Here is a 23603-nt window from a genome sequence, read left to right on the forward strand (position 1 = left end):
AGCGCTTCTTGCTAACCCGCGACTTTGACCTAGAGCGGGAATGTTCGCTCTCGGACAGCTCCCTTCTCCTGCGACGCTTCACCCTGATTTCCTCCTCGGAAGATGAATCCACTTCCGACGAGTCCGACGACGCCACGTTTCTCGCGTAACGGCTGTTAGCGTGATCCGCGGGGGATTTTCCCCGACGCTGGGTGCCCGAGATCGAGGGCTGGAGAAAGTCCTCGGGAACCGCCGTGGAGATCGTCGGAAAAGAGTCCAACCGTTCCATGCTAGGGGGCCAGGGGTCCAGGGTCACGTCCATTCTCAGCGGTGACCTCCCTGTCGTCTTCGGTTGCTTCCACCCGAAGGCATCGCTACTCGGACGGCGAACTTTAGTTTGGCTGTCTCCTGGCGGGGGAGAGCCCGACGCACCAGCCCACGAGGGCGGCGGGGATTCTGAGACTACAACACTGCCCCATAAGGGGTCTTCAGAGGATGCGTGGCCCCCCATCACAAGGCCTGACTCAACCGAAGCACTACCGGGCCCTTCGTTAGCCCTAGAGGGGCCCGCCCTTGGTTCTTCCCTCGCACTGGATTCCCTGGGAAGAACGCCTTGACCTTCCACAACACTAGAGGCTTCTTGCCCTCTCCTCTGCGAAGGAGACAGAGAAGCCGAGGCTTCGTCGGACCGATCACTGGCCGACGGTAACGAAGATATGACACTGATCTTCCTGGGGGAACGCTTCGAAGATTTCTTCTTTTTAGCACCGTAACGTACCCACTGGATATCATCCCAACCTACGCACTCCGGACACGTGTCCGCGGAGGAGCAAACTTTCCCCCTTCACGTGGAACAAAGGGAGTGAGGATCTACCTCTGGCTTTGAGAGGAAAGCCCCACACGACTTTCCGGCTCTAGGCCCAGGGCAACGGCGAACGTGATCCATCGTTCGCACACAAATGGTACAACACTAAGTGAGCTATAAGTACACTGGGGATACACACAGGGTGAACGCACGGTAACACTTGAGAATAACGCACTGCGAAAAAACACAAGTCCCCACGCTGGAAACACGTGGAACACAAACGCGCACAAAGGATCGAGAGAGACAAGAGTGAGCTGTGAACAGCTCACGACCAAGGAACTTAATGAGGAGAATGACCCAGAGAGGCAGTGACCTGCCCTAATCCTGCCCTCGGGGCGCATTCCTTGGCGGCGGGGGTAGGCCTATGTAGAGAACGGAGTAGGGGGGTAACGGCGCAAAAACCTTGGTCGGGATAGAGAGATCACAAGTGACTCCAAAGAAAGTAGTTCTCGGTAAGTATTTTGTGTTGGAACAAATATAGATTATTTTCAATATTTGTTCCTACATGAACACAAACCTTTGTCCTTTAATAGGAAATATCCTGAGAAGGAAGTTCCTAGGATGCTGAGACACTCGGACCTAAAGAGGTGCAGGAGTGCCGACTCCCATCCACATCTATTGACCTAAAGTGTTTAGGATATAGATTGGGCTTCTGCCATTAGGCGGACTGTCAATAGGGGAACCTACAAATATCCTTACAGGGATATACTGTCTGAACGCAAAGCTAATATAGAGTGATTTGTTTACATTTACAGTACAGTATATCCATCATCTCCCTCATCATGAGGATGGGGAAAACAAGTTCTACTTCGACTAAAATAGAAGTGGTCGGTCTGGTAGCTTACTTGCATCTGCGTTCATTCCTGTAACATTATGGGTCCACCACTGCATTCCAAGACGAAAAAAAAAGAAAGAAAGAGGCCAGACATTCTTGCTCTTGTCCTAGTCTGATGTCACAACTGTTACTATAAACATGATGATTATTGTCAAGTGAGGAACTATAAATGCTACACCACCTGCTGGACGGTTACTGCAGGTCCCACAGAAATTTTTTGAAGAACTTGAGGGTACCCTTAGGTAATAAACTGTGAAGGTTGTTTGCCCTTTTTAGAAACCTGCCTCCATTACACATTTCATAACATATTTCCCTCAGCCAATGAGTGCTATCCATTGCTTGAAGTATCCACAATTGCTTCTCGAAAGTCAAAAATATCACAGAAATATTGACCAATAAGGTTGGCGTGTGCAGCACATCCATATCCCACTTGCCAGAACACAGAAGTGAACAATGTTTATATGTTAGTTAAGCAAGCTATGGCGGAGCAATAATTCCCGGCATGTTCACAGCAAATATGGAACTTTGGTGACTAGAATGTAGTGGGAAGGTTAAATGATTTTTCACCACCCCTTAATATTAATTTTCAGGAAAAATATCACTAATTTTTTTTTATATTATCGAAATGTAGATGCAAAAAATAAACAAATTGTTGTGGCAGCAGGAGAGATAAAACTTCAACTTCACAAATTCCCTCAGTTGTAATCTGGGTTTTCAGGGTGGAAGACAACGAAAGAAAACCTGAGAGCTGAAACAATAATTTTAAAAAATCATAAAATAAGTAACCAGAATAGGCTATGTAACTTACATCTATCATCAGCAAAAATCAGAAAACATTATACAAAATAAACATCTTATGATACCAGTTACAGGTATGCATCCTAACCTTACTTTCCTTTACCTAACCTACCCTAGGGCACTGGCTCCCACATGGCCAATAGCCCCTTCCCAATCCATGTCTCCACCTAACCTGATCTACGGTTCTATAAGTTATAGTGTAAATTACATGGATATATCCTTTCATTAACTTCCTTTGGCTAACCTAACCCAGTATCCAACTGAACAAGGGAGTGAAGTCCTTACCTCATCCTGACCTAGATTACAACCCTTCAGAAAAATCAAATACATACAGAACTTCATCCCTACCTAACACTGTACAAAATGTCCGCACTGGCAAAAGCTAGCATTCTACAAAGCATGCACCTAACCTTACCTGTATATTACCTAGCCTTAAGGACGATACTTGGAATAGGCCAGGATTCTTGAAAGCAGCGGTTGACCCGATATCCACTTAAGGAAGTGGACCAACTATCCGCGTGGACCTTAAGCAAGGGTGAAGGTTATATTTTTATGATTGGAATTAAGCTAATAGATTCCATTTGTTCACAGAATTGGGCTTGAACATATAGGCTAGGTTGCCGGTAGATGGAGGTACAGCCAGCCAAGGCTAATCTAATAAAGGTGATGTTTGCTCGAAGAAATGGAAGTCTCCAACACATTTGTTTCACACATCGAGATGAAAAAAACCCTTCTAACCCATTTCTTCTTCTTTGGAAACGCAACTCGAATGGGTTATTTTCATGGTCTTCCTCCGGAAATCCTAAGAACAGCTGACCAACTCGACAGATACAGAGCAGGCGCAAACTTCTGCAGCATCTAGTATCGTCTGCTGCACTGTCACCTTACCGTCCGAATAATCAGGAAAAATAACCCAACAAGCAAATTGGACTTAGTTTACTAGTAATTTTACATCTAGCATTGTTCCATTAAATATAAAATTAAAATATGTATATTAAAATATAACTTTATCAACTAAAATTACTTAAATGCTCAGACTGAGATCTTTATATAAGAATTTAATTCTTTTTCCAAATCTACTAATTTGATATTTAACTGTCCTCATTTGAAAATATAATTATAATATAAACATTAATATGTAAATTTATAAACTAAAACCTCTTAGATGCCCAGACTGAGATTTTTAATATAAAAATTTAATTCTATTTCCAAATTTCCTGCAAAACGTTGGGGAAAACAGACTACCTTACGTCTGACAGTGTCGTAAAATCGTGTTTTTTCTTCAATTTTACTGTTTAAGTCATTATATACTATTTAATTAAAGCATTTTTTTCTAATAAAAAAATATAAATCCAATTCATATGTGTAATGTGTAAAGTATTTACGGAAGAAAAAATCTAGTGTGTTGTTTCTCTGGCTTACAAGAGATTTTTCCCACAGCGTGCCTTTGTCCGGTTCTCTTTATTTGTATCTAAAATAAAATTGTAAAATGAATCATAATTACATATTCATCATTCTATTAGAAATTAATCTATCAAATGTTTATAAAAATTTATATATTCTTTCAATTTAAATCTAATAAATAAGATGTTATTACTGCGAAACGAACACATCTGAAATTTAATCTAGGATTTCGAACGTCATGAATATTAGTTTTAGAATAAACTGTGTAGTGGTAACATCTATGTGAATTTTTGTCTCGTTTGTAATGCTTTAATGCCTCATATTTTATATTGCTATGGGTAAGTCTTGGTCGTAATGAGTTTTAAGCAGCATGGTCGTTATTTTAACCGTAAATAATCCACTCGAGGTATCGCGAAATACCGTAAAGTTGAGCATTGTGACACCTGCTAATCATGACAGGTGTCAGTACCCAGTAATTGAAACCTGAACCTTGTAAAGTACCTGGGCAAGGTAAATCGTTGTGTTGATCTCGGCTGGGTAATGGATTACTCGTGTTTAGTAATGCAGGTCTATGTCAGATCGTAGTTTTCTCCCCTAAGTTACATCACCCTGTAATACAGTACAATAATACAACAAGATCATTGTTTACTTCAAAAGCCTAACTGCCATTATGTTTACGGGCATGAGCTAGTTAGCCTGATGCTTCATCTTATATTTTTATTCCAGACATTAAAACGGTTATATTTTTTATACATTCGTGGTAAATCTAGTGTATGGCATACCTTTCTTTGTCCATCGTGAGCCTAGGTACAGTAGCATTATATATATATATATATATATATATATATATATATATATATATATATATATATTTTATATATATATATATATATATATATATATATATATATATATATATATATATATATATATATATTATATATATATATATATATATATATATATATATATATATTGACGTTACTGTTTTTAGAATGATTTATTGTTAATTTGTTCTCATCTATTTATTTCCTTTCCTCACTGGGCTATTTTGTCCCTGTTGGAGCCCTTGGGCTTATAGCATCTTGCTTTTCCAACTAGGATTGTAGCTAGTAATAATAATATAGATAATGATTATATGCGTAGGATATCAAATGCTATTTTGATCACTGCCGTATGTAAAGATAGCCAAATTGCTATGGTTTTTACCAATGTCTTGATGGATTTCATAATAATTGGTTGTTAGCTGTGTTTTATATATTATTCTATAACCTTTGTGTGTTTAAAACGATTTCAGGTTTGTTGCTACACTATACATGCCAATTATAGTTATTATTATTATTTGCGAAGTTACAACCCTGGTTGGAAAGTCTGGATGCTATAAGCCCAGGGTTTCTAACAGGAAAAAAAAAGCCCAGTGGGGAAAGGTAACAATGAAAAATTAAATATTTCATGAAAGATAACATTAAAATAAATATTTCCTATATAAACTTTAACAAAGCAAGTGGAAGAGAAATTAGATAGAATAGTGCCTCCAAGTGTACCCTCAAGCTAAGTGAGAAATGTTATCCTATTAATAGGAAGATTGTGCATTATTTAGTATTTTCAATTATTTGTGTATTTTTGGATATAGCTTTAGATATGACTTAATTAGTTTATAATAAAATGGATTATACTTTATCATTATGGTTAAGTTAGAGTGTCTTATGGCATAATTGGTGAAGGAACTAAGTGGGAGATTATTTTATAGAATTTTCCTAAGCATTTCAGGATCAATAAAATAGTGATTTTCCAAATTATCATTAAATTGTTATATGATATTTAGTGGGACAAATTTATTATTGAAGCAATTCATATAAAACTAGCCAAATAGTTAATTAACCTATAATGAATTGAATGTGCACGCATTGTAATGCCCACAAATGGTCTGTTGGAGCAGCTCCTCCTGGGTGGAATTCGGACCTAAAACTTCACAATGATTAACAAGTAAATGTATTATATTCAGATTAAGGTGAAAATAACAAAAAAGAGTTTTATAAAAAAAAAAGTCTATATACTAGATGTAACTGATTGAAAATTAGGTAATAAATCTATAAATGTATGGCGTTGAATATTATTATTGACAAGTTGAAAATTTAAGAGGCTTGGGCTTTCCTCGAATGGGATGAAATTTTTTTACTTTATGTTTTCCATTTTGAAGATTAGTCCTTAAAAAAACAAGTTTTTAGATTTTAGAGATTTGTTTTGCAATTAAACTTATAGTTTTATTCAACTAGAATCTGTTAAAAAGTGTGTTATATTTTGTGGCAATATAATATGGTAGCTATAGCCATGATGTGAATTAGATTTCTGTTAAAACTTACTTAGCTCACAAGTTTTATATTTCAAAACAATTTGTATTATGTAAGGTTAAACTTTTGTTTCAATATTTTCTTTGTCCCTATCGCTTAATTAATAGTTATTTTCATGTGGTACATCTTTAGCTGTGGTTCCAATTTAGGCTACAAATATTGACATTATAGATCATGTAAATATGAGATTAATAAAGCTGAACTTGCCTTGTGTACTGAAATAACATTCATTTCTGCGTAAGTAAGAACTGTACAGTACATGCTATATTTTTTAGGGTCGTCATTAATGTCATGAGCTTTTTAGTGTTGACTTGATGAATTATTGAATTAATAGACTGCTCTCAGAGCCCTCCGGTATAAATTAAATCACAATATTTAGAGGGTAAGGTGTTCCCCCCCCCCCCCCCCCCCGAAACCCAATTACAGAAGATTACCACTGAAAGGGCTGCAGAGTTTCATTGATCCTGTGTCTGGTGATGGTTTCAAGGAATCTTTGTTAATTGGTGGAGGTTAGTTAGAGATTTTGAATGAGTTTTCCCCACTCCTCTATAATCTTGTGATCCCTGTCAGATTTATTGCTTTAATGAATAACAGTTCCTGTATCCTTTTCATCGTTTGAACTAGTCATCAAGTTCTTAATTTTTTATTGGTCTCTGAATACTACAATATCTATATATATATATATATATATATATATATATATATATATATATATATATATATATATATATATATATATATATATATGTATATATATAATCCCTCTCTGAGTGAGTATACTTTACCGTGGGGTAAGGGATTACTTATCCCCATGATCTGCAAAGCTGTACTAGTCAGGGCCAACCTTACGAGGTTAGTTTATTGTGAGCGATCTGGCAAAAATCTTCCACCATCATTATTCTGCATTGGCCAGCATGGTAATAATGAAAACTGGACAGGTCCCAGACATGAATTGACATGTCTGAGGCCTTTTTTAAATGTGTGTGTATGTATGTATATAAATAATTTGCTGTTCTATGAAATATTCAGTGATTCACGTCAATATGATATTGTTTGATAGTGGCCTGCTAATTTTTTTTAGAGCATTTTTTAAAGCGTTAACAAATTAGATGAGTAATTAATGCAAAGTGAGCTAAGGAACAAAATCATATCTCTAGCAAATGCTCATGATATAAGGCAATAGTCAACATTTAAATATAAATGCTGTCTAGACACTATTAGGATATGTTTTGTAGATTTCTAATAATTGTTTTTTGAACAGTGACTAGTTTCTCAAGGCTTTTTCTGCTCCCTGTATAACTTTGTTCATATTAATGAAAAATAAACTTGCAGCAAATGTTTTCATGTTGAACAGGCTAACATAAGTCTCTCTAAATAGTTTATATATGACTGATCTGTTTTAACATTGTTACTGATCTTTAAGATATTCTATATTCTTTATTCGTTACTTCTCGTATAGCTTATTTCTCTTCTTCACTGGGGTACTTTTCCCTGTTGGAGCCTTTGGGCTTATAGCATCCTGCTTTTCCAATTAGGGTTGTAGCTTGGCTGGGGTTTGAACTTGGCTTTATTTATTTCAGTTGGGGCCAAACATTGTGATAACTGTTGTAGATGGAAAGTACCGGTACAATAACTGAATGTGTAAACCTAGGCATTTCTGTAGATTTTTTTATAACCATTTGATTATATCTGTTTCATTTTGAATTTCCTTTTATATATATATATATATATATATATATATATATATATATATATATATATATATATATAATCTATATCTATATATGTGTGTATATATATATATATATATATATATATATATATATATATATATATATATATATATATACATATATACATATATATTTATATATATATATATATATATATATATATATATATATATATATATATATATACATATATATATATACATATATATATATATATATATATATATATATATATATATATATATATATATATATATATATATATATATATATATATATATATATATAAGCCATTTGGAGCTATTAATTCCACACTCCACTCCATTCCTATACAATTGATTACTGTACATTGAGAAACTGTTTAGATTCAAGCTTTTAACCAATAGTATTTAGTATTATCTCCAGCTTGAGTTTTTGTGTTCATGTAATTTTTTAGACCTTTTATGAAGGTGGCTACAACAGATCAGGTTATTGTGAATATCTCTGATTGCTATTAATATTGTACTGGCTTATCTTTTATGGTTCTAATTTCACTAATAAGGATAACTTATTTTTGAGGAGATGTCATGTGTAAACACATTTAATAAGTAGACCATATATAGGCTATATAGTTTATATAGGAAATATTTATTTTTATGTTGTAACTATTCTTAAATTATTTTATTTTTCCTAATTTCCTTTCCTCACTGGGCTATTTTCCCTGTTGGGGCCCTTGGGCTTATAGCATCGTGCTTTTCCAATTAGGGTTGTAGCTTAGCGTTTAATGTATATATATATACTGTATATATATATATATATATATATATATATATATATATATATATATATATATATATATATATATATATATATATATATATTAGAGAGAGAGAATATACTGTAGTAGGTTGCCAGGGCACTAGCCACCCATTGAGATACTACCACTAGAGTTATTTGGTCCTTTGACTGGTCAGACAGTACTACATTGTGTCCCTCTCTCTGGTTATGGCTCATTTTGTCTTTACCTACACATACACCAAGGGGTTAACTACTGCACTGTAATTGTTCAGTGGTTACTTTCCCTTGGGAAGGGTAGAAGAGAGACTTTAGCTATAGTAAGCAGCTCTCCTAGGAGAATGACACTCCAAAATCAAACCATTGTTGACTAGTCCTTTATAGTGCCACATCTTCTGTACCATGGCCTTCCAGTGCCTTGGGTTAGAGTTCTCTTGCTTGAGGGTACACTTGGGCACTGTGTTCTATCTTATTTCTCTTCCAGTTTTTTTTTTTAAGTTTTAATAGTTTATATTTGAAAGAGCTAATTTAATGTTACTGTTCTTAAAATGTTTGATTTTTTATTTTTATTATTTCTCTTGTTTTTATTTCCTTGTTTCCTTTCCTCGCTGGGCTATTTTTCCTTGTTGGAGAGCCCTTGGGTACAGTATAATAGCAAGAGACTTTAATTTGTGAATCATGTAGGAGATAATTGATACTTTTACTTTACTTTAAGGGCTGCTCATCTTGTCCTGTACAGCAAGGGAACCCTACTTTCCACAGGACCTCCTCGGTCGTTTTAAGGCCGATTCACACGACCCGTTTTCTTTCCGACAGGCTCGCCGTCGGTTAAGCGGCGTCAAGGTTTCTTACGTGTATTCAAATGCAACTGTTCACACGACCCATCAGGCAGACGGCGGCCCTCGGACGTCGCCCTTCCGAGGCGGCTTGGCTTTCTTCCCAAGAAACCCCGACCGGTTTGACGGACGTTAGCCACCCGTCCCAACCAGCGGGTGGATGATGTTTTGTGTGAACGAGGACCTGTATTGTGCCCGTTCGTTTCGTGGCCTACAACCCCGACTTTTCCTCATAGTATAGTCATAAAAATTAGTTAGTTTGTTGTTGACACCATGTATTAGAGGTTAATTGAACTTTTTCAAGGGTATGAGGAGATGTTTGACATGGCAAACAAGATGTATAGAAATAATTTACATAAAAGATATGGAAAATGACTGGAGGCATTAAATAAAACAAGTAATTTATCGCAATTTTAATATTCTTGGCATAGTGCATAAAGCATTATGAAGTTGCATAACTTATTTTATCAACACATTTACAACCAACATCTTAAAGTGTCAAAATTATCGTAATTTACTCGGCGCTCACGTGACAGAGTCTAAGTAAACAATGAAAACCACGCGCGGGTAAACGGATACAGAACGCCTCGTGTGAATGTACAACATTTCGACGGTGGTTAGCCACCACCCAGCCTGTCGGAAAGAAAACGGGTCGTGTGAATCGGCCTTTATGGTGTTCATTCTGGACCATTTAACATTTTTATTATTATTATTATTATTATTACTATCCAAGCTACAACCCTAGTTGGAAAAGCAAGATGCTATAAGCCCAGGGGCTCCAACAGGGAAAAATAGCCCAGTGAGGAAAGGAAATAAGGAAATAAATAAATGAAGAGAACAAATTAACAATAAATCATTCTAAAATAAGAAACAACGTCAAAACAGACATGTCATATAATAAACTATCAACAACATCAAAAACAAATATGTCATAAATAAACTATAAAAAGACTATGTCCGCCTGGTCAACAAAAAAGCATTTGCTCCAACTTTGAACTTTTGAAGTTCTACTGATTCAACCACCCGATTAGGAAGATCATTCCACAACTTGGTCACAGCTGGAATAAAACTTCTAGAGTACTGCGTAGTATTGAGCCTCGTGATGGAGAAGGCCTGGCTATTAGAATTAACTGCCTGCCTAGTATTACGAACAGGATAGAATTGTCCAGGGAGATCTGAATGTAAAGGATGGTCAGAGTTGTGAAAAATCTTATGCAACATACATAATGAACTAATTGAACGACGGTGCCAGAGATTAATATCTAGATCAGGAATAAGAAATTTAATAGACCGTAAGTTTCTGTCCAACAAATTAAGATGAGAATCAGCAGCTGAAGACCAGACAGGAGAACAATACTCAAAACAAGGTAGAATGAAAGAATTAAAACACTTCTTCAGAATAGATTGATCACCGAAAATCTTGAAAGACTTTCTCAATAAGCCTATTTTTTGTGAAATTGAAGAAGACACAGACCTTATATGTTTCTCAAAAGTAAATTTACTGTCGAGAATCACACCTACAATTTTGAAAGAGTCATACATATTTAAAGAAACATTATCAATACTGAGATCCGGATGTTGAGGAACCACCGTCCTTGACCTACTTACAATCATACTTTGAGTTTTGTTAGGATTCAACTTCATACCCCATAATTTGCACCATGCACTAATTCTAGCTAAATCTCTATTAAGGGATTCACCAACCCTAGATCTACATTCAGGGGATGGAATTGATGCAAAGAGAGTACCATCATCTGCATATGCAACAAGCTTGTTTTCTAGGCCAAACCACATGTCATGTGTATATAGTATGAAAAGTAATGGGCCAAGAACACTACCCTGTGGAACACCGGATATCACATTCCTATAATCACTATGGTGCCCATCAACAACAACTCTTTGAGATCTATTACTTAAAAAATCAATAATAATGCTAAGAAACGACCCACCCACTCCCAACTGTTTCAGTTTGAAAACAAGGGCCTCATGATTAACACGGTCAAAGGCAGCACTAAAATCAAGGCCAATCATACGAACTTCCCGACCACAATCAAGGGATTTCTGTACAGCATTGGAGATTGTAAGAAGGGCATCACATGCTCCAAGGCCTTTACGAAAACCAAATTGCAAACTAGGGAAGAGATGATTACCTTCAGCAAACCTATTAAGACGTTTTGCCAGAAGACGTTCAAAAACTTTAGATAATATGGGAGTTATGGAAATTGGGCGGTAATCAGTGGGACTTGAGCTACCACAAACACATTTACATAGAGGAGTAACATTACCAATTCTCCAACTAGTGCTAAAAGCTCCTCTTCTTGCTAACTTGCGCAAAATAACAGATAACTTTGGAGCTAAGAAATCTGCTGTCTTTATAAAAAACAAAGGAAAAATACCATTTGGGTCTACACCTCCATAAGCATCAAGGTCCATCAACAGAGCTTTAATCTCACGAGATCGAAAAGCTAAACTAGTTAGTTTAGCCTCAGGAAAACAGGAATGAGGAAGTTCAAGTTTTTCATTACTCTGTTTACTGTCAAAAACATCAGCCAAAAGGGTTGCCTTTTCCTTTGGACAGTGAGTGACTGAGCCATCTGGTTTAAGTAAAGGAGGAACTGTTGCATCTACACCAAAGAGTGCAGATTTAAGGGTTGACCACTATTTATGTTCCTGAGTTGTACCAGAAAGGGTTTCTTTTATGGTTAAATTGTACTCCTTTTCAGTTGAGGCATAAACTCTCTGAGCAAAAGCTCGAAGCTGAGTATAGTTGTTCCAGGTCAAATCTGATCTGTTACCCTTCCAAAGTTGATAGGCCTCCTGCTTCTCCAAAAAAGCACGTCTACAATCATCATTGAACCACGGTTTGTCCTTCACTCGGTACCTTAGCACACGAGAAGGGATACGCCTATCAATTATGTTGACTAGATTCTCATTCAAAGGGACAACAGGATCTACACTATTATATAATTGTGACCAATTCAAGAACAAAAGATCATGTAAAATCCCATTCCATTCTGCTTGGGATTTCATATAAATTTTACAAGAATATGATATATCAGGGACAGGCTGCTCAGTCTTCACTAATAATGAAATCAAGGCATGATCAGCTGTGCCGACTGGAGAACCAACCTTACCAGTTATAACGCCAGGGGAGTCAGTGTATACAAGGTCCAAGCAATTACCAGACCTGTGAGTAGCTTCATTTATGATTTGCTCACAGCCTGATTCAGAGGCAAAGTCTAAAGCTCTTAAGCCATGGCGATCGGTAGGAGAGATAGAACTTAACCACTCCCTATGGTGAGCATTAAAATCACCAACAAAGACAAAAGAAGCCTTTCTATCATCTTCTTGTATCTTAGCCATAATGGTAAGAAGACAATCGAAGATAGAATCATCCATGTCTGGATTCCGGTAGATCGAACATAAATAAAAGTTGTTATGCCTGCCACAAACTTTTATTACCTGAATCTCATGACATCCACATTGATAGCAGGACTTATGAGAAGCAGGGTACTCGGTCCTAATATACACCGCCATTCCCCTGGCCCTAGGGATGGCATCACGTTTCAACATTATTGGCTTCTTAAAACCAGTTATAAGGAGCTCAGATGAGTGCCTCATATTAGAAACCAAAGTTTCTGAGCACAAAAGAATATCATACTGTCTGGACACAACTGTAAGGTCTTGGATATTTGCATGAAGACCACGAATATTGCAATACAGAAGACGACATTGACGAAATCTAGGACGTACTGGTCCCAGATTTCGCTCAATGTCTCCAGACAGCATAAGAATTAATAGAAATAAAAAAGAGACATCATACTTAAAAACTAGATTAACAAGAATTATAACAAAAACAATACGTACAAAATTATAAACAAAGTGATTGATGATACCCATGGACTATAGTAAAAAGTCGGAAAAACTGGTCAACATGGAGGAGCCGATACACCATGCAAGGCTAAATACCCTCCAGGATAGCCACTTCAACTGAAGGGAGGACAGTAAGGATGGTTTTGAGAAGAAAAAGAATCAGAAAAAGGAAAAGACAACCTCTTGATAAACCACCAGGCATCCATGGCCCTTCTATTAAGCCTGCCCAACACACCATTTCAAAAAAACAAGAGGAAGAAAAAAAATAAGATAGAATAGTGTGCCTGAGTGTACCCTCAAGTAAGAGAACTCCAACCCAAGACAGTGGAAGACCATGGTACAGAGGCTATGGCACTACCCAAGACTAGAGAACAGTGGTTTAATATTGGAGTGTCTTTCTCCTAGAAGAGCTGCTTACCACAGCTAAAGAGTCTCTTCTACCTTTACCAAGAGGAAAGTACACTGAACAAATTGCAGTAGAGTAATTAACCCCTTGGGTGAAGAAGTGTTAAGTATCTCATTGTTGTCAGGTGTATGAGGAAAGACGAGAATATGTAAAGAATAGGCCAAACTATTCTGTGTAAGTGTAGGCAAAGAAAAAATAAGCCGTGACCAGAGAGAGGGATCCAATGCATTACTGTCTGGCCAGTCAAAGGATCCAATACCTCTCTAGTGGTTTCACAGTCCCTATTGCTCTCTTACTGTTAGATCACCAGTATCGAAACACTCGCTGAATAAGGTAGTTCGTTTTCCTTTTAAAATCTTAATTTCTTCAGTTATTTGGATTTCTCGTGGGAGCCTATTGTATAGTCTCGGAGTAGCATATTTAAAGGCTCTAGAGTCTACAGTAGCCATGTATGTAGGTTCCATAGTATAGTTTGAAACTATCTGTAACTATTCTCGTGTCAGGTCGATTTGTTGGTTGCACAGTTTGTAGCAATTCTCTCTAGATATTTTGGAATACCGGTTCTGATAACTTATTTGGTGGGTTATTGTACATATTTTAGTTTCAATTCTCTCTTTAATCGGCAGCCATTATATAGGAGTGATCCTTTCTCTAGGTGGGATACCTTTTATCAGTTTTGCTTCTTTATTATGTTTTGTGATTTCTTAAGCTGTACTTTTGGTAGATTGTACTGAAATGAAGGACAAATTGAATTCAAGGAGAAACTAAAGACATTACTTTTCACAAGATCATATGATTTGGAAGATGCTACAATCAAAGAATTGTATAAGTTATAATGAAAATGTTTCGATAGATCAGTGGTTCCCAACCTTTTCCTGTCATTTCCCCCCCTGCACCCAGTGCAACCCTCCAGATTTCCCCCTTCATGTGTATGAGGGAAACAGTAGTTGAAACACACTGTGACGACTTACTAATTTATTTTTCCATTATACAAATATACTGATAAACAAATAGTTACAGAGTAAAATGGATAGAGAGCGGTTTGTAACAACTATCCGCATAGCTATGGAGCTATGAGGTTAGTTGTTACTAACCGCTCTCTATCCATTTTACTCTGTAACTATTTGTTTATCAGTATATGGAGAGCGGCTAGTAGCAAAATAAAAGTACTTGTTTATTCTTATACTTCAAAATTGAATTAGTGAGAAGGTTGAGGCTGCTTCTTGTGCACCAATGTATCAATATCAGGGCTAGCTTTGTCTCCTGATATTTTTTCTTTAGTTAGTAGGTAGTGTAATTATTTCCCCCTAGGTAGCTTCAAATTTCCCCCAGGTTGGGAACCACTGCGTTAGATGATTGATATGGACCCGCCCGAGAAGTAGTTCACTCGACTTCAGTGGAGGGTTGGATTTAAACCCAAAACAAGTAAACAAATAAATATCTGCTAACAACAGAGTACAGTATGCTTTGAAGTCCCGAGTTCCTTGTAAGATCAATAAGGTTTTCTCAATGAATGTCTTTTTCAACTTAATTTAACAATTTTGGCCATCGTAAATTTTTGTAAACAAAGGCCCAACGTCTTTGCCACAGGACAATTGTACCAGCTGGTTTCAGTTCATAGATAATGGTTGTTTACGGTTGGTTAACTACTTCGCTCATTCACTCTCGGGATATCTGTATAATTACCGCGATAGTTTTTCCTACTCTGTGATTTATCCAATCCAGTATACCTTGTAATTTATGCATACACACACTCGTATCTGTTATGTTCTTAATTATTGCAGTCTAACATGTACTGCCGAGTGTCTTTCCTTCTTCTGGAAAGCTAAAATACATTGTACCTTTAATCATGTTATTCTGTTTTTTTTTTTTAATTAGATGTGGAAAAGGTGACAGGTCGGGGAATAAAATCCTAAATAATTTTAGAATAAAGTTCTGTTTTGACATTTCGTAATTTGCCCTTAAATGAATGTAGATTGAATTAGCCGACAGGTAATAATAGACGCGTTCGAGTGGGCTCAGAATACGTTAAAGCCTAGACTTATATTTACGTGAATATTTATCATAAGTTCCTCCATTGATATCGGTTCTTGCAAATGCATGTGTTGATAAGCGTTGGATTAGTGTTATCAGCAGATAAAAAAAAAATAAGAAAGGCATTTTTTTAAAAAGATATGTTAGAAGATACTACTGAATATTATTTCCATGCCAAAAATTAGGACAGTTAATGAAACTAGACTACAGAGAGAGAGAGAGAGAGAGAGAGAGAGAGAGAGAGAGAGAGAGAGAGATTTGCAATGCATTGTGGTGACTTGTGGTCGTGATTTTGAATATATGATTCTTTCCAGTTTTGAAAACTGCTAAATTCAGTTTACTCTAGTGCGATTCAATTTCACGAAAGAATATGAATTTGCAAATTACCGTCACAAAATGTATTTTCATCAACGTTAAAAGATATACTAAAATACTGTTGACTTTTTAAAGATTTAAAAAATCTTCCTCGTGCAGCGTTTGAAAATTACTGCCCCTGAATTTTCATGTTTCATACAATACTTTTTATAGTTTCGAATATTATCAAATTCTAGAAAAGACACTTCCTCAATCATTTCATCTTTTGAATTATATTATTCACATGCTTTCAACCTTTCCTTTAGTTGAAATCTGAGTGTGATAGTGACGATTATCTTGTGTTTCGGTGTAGCCATCCCTTTTTTAAAATGTCTCTATATGTTGAAATTATGAAAGGAAGGTTGGATAATAACTGATGTGAACGATGGAGACCCCCGACTCACGTTTGGTAGGCTCGTGGATATTTCTGCCTATTATTATTATTATTATTAGGAATAACTATGAGAGACTATGTGGATGAGATCATGGTGAGGGGTAGATGGAGATGGTTTGGGCATGCTCTTCGCACTTCCCAAGAGAGATTGGTTCACCAAACGTTTAAGTGGAGTCCACAAGGCACTAGAAGAGTTGCAAGACCCAGGCCTACATGGCTGAAGACTAAGAAACGTGTAGGAGGAAATGACGAATGGAGAAGTATATATTGATTTAAAAGCTCAAGGTAGAGACGACTGGCAAAATCTAACCGAGGCCCTTTGCGTCAATGGGCGTAGATGATTATATATATATATATATATATATATATATATATATATATATATATATATATATATATATATATATATATATATATATATTGTGTGTGTGTGCGCGCGCTAATAAGCAAACAGTGCAATTGATAGTTTCTGTTTCAATTGTCCGCTTTGACAGCATAGAGAGAGAGAGAGAGAGAGAGAGAGAGAGAGAGAGAGAGAGAGAGAGAGAGAGAGAGAGAGAGAGAGAGCATACTTACGTGCCTTAATTGCAAGCCCCTTCCTAAATTAACTTTGATAAGAGTCTGATTCATAGCCGTGCAATGTTTGCGGTGTCTCGATAAAACAGTTATCCGAGAACGTGCTGTTTTTGAACTCATTAATGAATGTTGAAAAGTGAGAAAGACCGAGTTTGTTTAACTGAGCAGTTGTTGAACGATTTGGTTCGCCGTTAGAGAAATTGCTTGTTCAGTAAGTGATCATTGGATTTAGTAGAAGTTAATTAATGAACTTCTTAGTCTTCATTAAAGATTTAGTAATAGGCCTATGTAGGTTATAGTTTAATTATGAAAGGGCCAAATGCACATATAAAGTTGATTCATAATTTGCAAGTTATCTAATATCTTGCCTCGCTTTTGATGTTTTTGTTTTCCCCCTGTATCCTGACATTATTATTAATATTACTACTACTACTACTACTTGCTAAGCTAAAACCCTAGTTGGAAAAGCAGGGTGCTAGTCTGTGAAAGTGTACGCTAAGGGAAAAGCGTGCCTTAACCAGGGAGAGGGATCCAATATAGTACTATGTGGACTGTCAAAAGGACCCAAGTGCCTCTCTAGCAGGGCTGCCAGATTCTCCTCACCAGGCAACTCTAGGGCTCAGCGGTGTCGCTGATTAGTCCCAGTTTCACCTCTAAACTCTAAAGTCTCACTTAATAACGTTTGTCAGTTACACTATATTGAACTGAGGAGGAATGTGCTATCATACTAAATGATTTGTTAAAACTATGACCATTAATTAAGGAGAAACGGATACAGATTAGGCCTAGGCATACCGTAAGCTAAAAGCCTTTGGCTTATAAGTTTACGTAAGGAAGTAACTACTGTATTTTTAAACCCCTGCATTATATAATGCCGTTACTATAGATAGATTATCAGAAAAGTGACATTACAATGACATAACTCAATTTTATAACTATATAAAATTATTCATAGCAATTGAAATTAACAATGGAAGTACGAACATAGGTTAGGATCATGGATTAAACTATGCTATATTGTATTTTAGGCTCAGATTTTTAGCCATTTACAGAAAAAAGAAATATTATAATTCGTCCATTTTAAAATATCGTAGTAGTGATGTGATGAAATTAATTTTACACGAACATCGCTTTTTACATTATTACAGAGCTTTGTATAGTGCAAACCATAAAAATGCATTCATAGAAGAAAATAAAGTTATGAAACGACAGTATGAGTAGGTGAGCCTATTTCATATAATCCTCACAGTATTTTGTCTACAGAAATTACAAAAAGATACTCACATGAAAAAGAATAAACTTTTAGATTTTTCTTGAGCTGACGAATCAATTCGTCAAAAGGCAACTGTTGTTCGGCAATTGCAATTAATTCCCTCAAGTTCACTGATTTAAGGATCAGTCTTTCAGTGAGTCTGCAACATCAAGCGCTGAACTCCACTGAGCCTCCTACTGTAGTCCCATAGCATCCACACTTTCATAGACTTTTCAATGATTGAAATTTATATATAGATATCACGGGAAAAATAAATAATAAAACACTCATATTAATTATTTATGACTTTTTATTACATTTTAATCGACATACATCATCTCTTTACAAAGTGTGGAATTGATTAACACTCGGATTCCACATTCCACACTTGATCAAGATGTGGAGCAGATGAGCCGTATCGATGACGTCAATTCCACGTTTCGACAGCCCTGATCTGGACAGTCAAAAGGACCCAAATGCCTCTCTAGCGGTAGTATCTCAAGGGAACTTCCCAGACTAAAATAATTATCAGGCGGGAATAAGTTATAATTGCTCAAACCAATTTCCGTAAGAGGGCTTACGATCAAATAGACGCAGGCTGCGATGTCGCTATTATTATTATTATTATTATTATTATTATTATTATTATTATTATTATTATTATTATTACTACTACTTGCAAAACTACAACTCTAATTATAAAAGCAGGATGCTATAAGCTCAGGGGCTCCAACAGGGAAATAGCCCAATGAGGGAAGGAAACAAGGAAAAATAAAATATTTTAAGAATAGTAACATTAGAATAAATAACATCTTTTTAAGCTATAAAAAAGTTTAACATAACAAGAGGAGGAGGAATAAGATAGTGCTGTTCCCAAGTGTACCCTCAAGCAAGAAAACTCTAACCCATGTTAGTGGAAGACCATGGTACAGAGGCTATAGTTTATTTAGAAGAAATTTAATTTAATGTTATTGTTCTTGAAATATTTTATTTTTCCTTGTTTCCTTTCCTCACTGGGCTATTTTCCCTATTAGAGCCCCTGGCCATCTAGCATTCTGCTTTTCCAACTAGGGTTGTCGCTGAGCAATTAATAATAATAATAATTGGATCTAATGTATGAAGGTGACCTATATATTTTTATATTTCCTTTGAATTTTGTTAATGCGGTCTTGCTGAGAGCAAGGTTATTGAAAGCTCTGTTGGTATTAAGAAAGAGGCCTGGTTACTATATAATTACTTCTTCGTCTCGCGTCCCATTGGATGTGAGTTCGAGTCCTGTTCAAACCCGATAGTTTTCCAGTAGTAACCACAACCATAAGGCGGGTTTACACTGTCGAACGGTTCGTCGAACGCGGTTCGAAAGACAAATGGTTGAAGTGATGTTCGTCGAACGGGTCGAAGTAAGTCTGTTCTCGCCTGACTTTTGTGGGCGGGGCTTCATTGTCCACAAAGCTTATGCATTTGTGACTGACTCCACCTCTTCGAACCGTTTGACAAGCAGGTTCGACAACCCGGTTCGACAAACCATTTAACCGCGTAGACCCGCCTGTAGGGTTGGTGGGGGGTGAGCCTATGTCTACCTGCTGAGTCGCCAGCCACAGCCATTACCTGGCCCTCCCTGGTGAAGAGTGGTTTTGGGTGATGATCATATGTAGCCTATATATGGTTTCATGGACTTTGCCCTGTCCCTCTTTTACTATATTTCTATTTCGAAATAAAGTCATTTCATGGACGAATTGACAGCGATCATTCCTGTCAGCATATCAACTTGACGTTTATCAAGGGGAGCTGTAATTTAGCCATTCCCTGCCCCTCCCTGGTCATATCATGGGTGATCATATGTTCGGTCTCAGTGATATTGTCTTGTGAATCCTGTCCGTTGTCTTCTACTCATGAACTACCCCTTTCACTCAAATTTTATTTTAAATAGAGTAATATTATAAACGAAATTAGCGATATAGTTCCCTTGCCTGAGGGTACACTCGGGCACACTATTCTATCTAATTTCTATTCCTCTTGTTTTGTTAAAAGTTTTTATAGTTTATATATGAAATATTTATTTTAATGTTGTTACTGTTCTTAAATATTTTATTTCAATGTTGTTACTGTTCTTAAATATTTTATTTTAATGTTACTGTTCTTAAAATATTTTGATTTAATGTTGTTACTGTTCTTAAATATTAAATCCTTGTTTCCCTGTTGGAGCCCCTGGGCTCATAGCATCTTGCTTTTCCAACTACTATGGGATTCAGGGCCTCTGTAACACGGTTTTTCGCAATAATTTGTTATCTGTGAATTTCATAAATATAACGCTTATTCAGAATGCACATTATATCTACACATAAATTTTGACTATATTCTGCATTACATAGGTTGAATAAATTTGGTACTTATAATGTAAAAGTGACGTTTTTTGAAGACGGGCCAACTTACTCAGAGAAAAGGTTTCGAACGCACTCGTTACATAACTTATGACGGCATTTCTTCCCTCTTTCTCGATCGATGATTGGCTATACTTACTTTACTTACTTGTTTTGGGTTTAAATCCAACCTTCCACTGAAGTCGAGTGAACTACTTCTCGGGCGGGTCCATATTAATCATCTAACGAAACATTTTCATTATAACTTATACAATTCTTTGATTGTAGCATCTTCCAAATCATATGATCTTGTGAAAAGTAATGTCTTTAGTTTCTTCTTAAATTCAATTGCTCCCTTTAGGTCCTTCATTTCAGTTGGCAGTTTATTATAGTGTCTAGGCGCACAGTAGCTAAAAGCCCTTTCACCAAATTTACTATTTGTTCTTGGTTCAGATAGCCTATGATTGTCACTCATGTGTCTTGTTTTAACATTTGTTCCTAGTTCTAGTTTATTCAGGCATTCTTTTAGATATTTTGGTTCATTTTGGTTCAGTATCTTAAACGTTAGTAAGAGTAGCTTGTATTCAATTCTCGCTTTTACCGGTAGCCAGTGTAATTTAATTAGTGCAGGGGTAATTCTATCCCTATTGTGTAGTCCTTTCATTAATCTAGCGGCTCTGTTTTGTACTCTCTGAATTTTCTTCAGCTGATAATTTGGTAAGCCATAGAACAGTGAGTTGCAGTAATCAATTCTTGAAAATATGTGGTGATAAATGAGTATGGCCATAGATTTTTCATCCAAGTATTTACTAATAAATGCTATGTTTCTAATATGATAGTTACAATTTCTTACCATGTTATTTATATGTTCGTTCATTATCAGTCTATCATCCATGATTACTCCAAGATTCCTGACAGATTTCTTTAGGTCAATGATCGATTGACCTATTTCGATTCTTTGGAAGCATTCGATTCTTTTTATATCTTTTTCATTTCCAAAAATAATACATTCACTTTTGTCTTCATTGAGCTTGAGCTTTTTTGTTAACATCCAAGCCTTAATGTCATTCATTATTTCATGTATCTTTCTTACAGCTTCATCAACTGATTCTATTGGGAAATAGAATTGTGTATCATCAGCGTATATTTTAAACTTAACTCTGTGAGTTTCAAGTATATTTGCCAGTTCAATCGTGTAAATTTCAAACAGGAGAGGACCTAGTACACTGCCTTGAGGTACCCCTTTGGTTAGTTTTCTTGTCTCAGATTCAACATTTGATATTACTACTTTAACTTTGCGCTTTTCAAGATAATTCACAAACCAGTCGTGTGCTCGTTCTACGATGCCCACAGCTTTAAGGTCTTCCATCAGATATGTATGTTCTGCAGTATCAAATGCTGCACTTAGATCAAGCATTACAAGAATGCAACAATTGCCATTTGTTATAATTTCTGTTATGTCGTTTTTTATCGCTAATATTGTTGTTTCTGTGGAGTAATTTTCTCTGTATGCAGATTGATCATCAGGTATGGCATTAGATTTTTTCAGATGTTTCCAGGTTTGTTCGTGTACAGCAGTTTCAATAACTTTCGAAAAATACGACAGATTTGATATTGGCCTATATGAACTTAAATTGTCTGCATCACCTTTTCCTTTATGCACAGGCTTGATACACGCAACTTTTTCACAATCAGGGAAAACTGCCTGTGTTAGACTCATATTTACCATGTTTCGGTAGGTCTCTTGTAGTCTGGTGAAATTTTCTGCATCTTTTACATCATTAATTGGAAATGGATCATTTCCGCAGTAGGTTTTTTTTTACTTTCTTTATTATTCTCATATAATCACTCTGACTTAACTCTTTGAATACCCTTAGCTTATTTACACCTGTTGCTGATGTATTCCTTTGCTCTGTTGTGCTGATGTTGTGAAAACTGGAGCAGATTTGATTTATTTTTTCTTCAAAATAATTAATAAAACCATTTGCTAGGCATTTAGGATCATTAGTTATATCGGGCAACACTATTTCTGTCTTTAGACCTAATAGTTTCTTTAGGTTCTTATGTATTTTCCGTGGGTCATTTTCATTGCACACTTTTTTATAATAGGCCTTTTTTTTTTTAACTAAGATAAGGTAATTGTAGCGATTTCTAGCTGCTTTGTAATGTTGCCAGTTTTCATTATTTTTATTTCTTTTCCATTTATCCTCCATTTTTCTTTTTCTTTTTTCTCTTCGTGTAATTCATTATCAAACCAGTTCGATTTTTCTTTAATTGTGATTATTTTTGTTATTTCCGGGCACCTATTATTATAATTAGTTGCAAGTATAGTTTTACTTCTATCAGTAATGCAGTTTATACAGGATTGTCCCTCTACAAGGGTGTGATTCTCTTCACAGTTACAGACTGGTGTTATCCCTTTTATATCCTCTAGGCTTTGTTCAATGAACTCTTTTGGATCAAAGTTAGTCTTAATTCTGTATGTGATTTCCTTCTGCATTGCATTATTTTTTCTAACGTCTATTTCAAAAGACATCAACTTATGCATTGGGGATATAGAGCAGTCAGGTTCAATCTCCATATTTAGTATGATGTTGTTGTTTTGTTTACTATAACTAGATCTAGTATATGATTAGACTGAGCTGTTGGTTCAGACACTATGTTTTCAAGGTCATGGTTGTCAATCAATTCTCTAAATTCATTGACATATGGGTCTACTCTGTTATCAAGATGTAGGTTGAAATCACCACATATAACTATATTTCGATTGTCATTCAAT

General features: G+C 36.0%; 2 protein-coding genes across 9 annotated transcripts in view; one reads left to right on the forward strand and one right to left on the reverse strand.

Moving 5' to 3' along the window:
* Nucleotides 1–3368, reverse strand: part of LOC137648929 (uncharacterized protein KIAA0513) — a 144160-nt gene extending 140792 nt beyond the window's left edge. The window contains exon 1 of the mRNA XM_068382120.1: nt 2893–3368. The gene's annotated coding sequence lies outside the window, so the exon portion shown is untranslated. The remainder of the gene's footprint in view (nt 1–2892) is intronic.
* A 760-nt stretch (nt 3369–4128) lies between these two features.
* LOC137648932 (SH3 domain-containing kinase-binding protein 1-like) overlaps nt 4129–23603 on the forward strand; it is a 245358-nt gene continuing 225883 nt past the window's right edge. For all 8 annotated transcript variants that reach the window (XM_068382124.1, XM_068382128.1, XM_068382132.1 and 5 more), the window contains exon 1: nt 4129–4219. In XM_068382124.1, coding sequence (XP_068238225.1) covers nt 4216–4219 — 4 coding nt within the window. In that variant the 5' untranslated portion in view covers nt 4129–4215. The remainder of the gene's footprint in view (nt 4220–23603) is intronic.

Source organism: Palaemon carinicauda, chromosome 10 (genome assembly GCF_036898095.1).
Source record: "Palaemon carinicauda isolate YSFRI2023 chromosome 10, ASM3689809v2, whole genome shotgun sequence".
Lineage (NCBI taxonomy): Eukaryota > Metazoa > Arthropoda > Malacostraca > Decapoda > Palaemonidae > Palaemon > Palaemon carinicauda.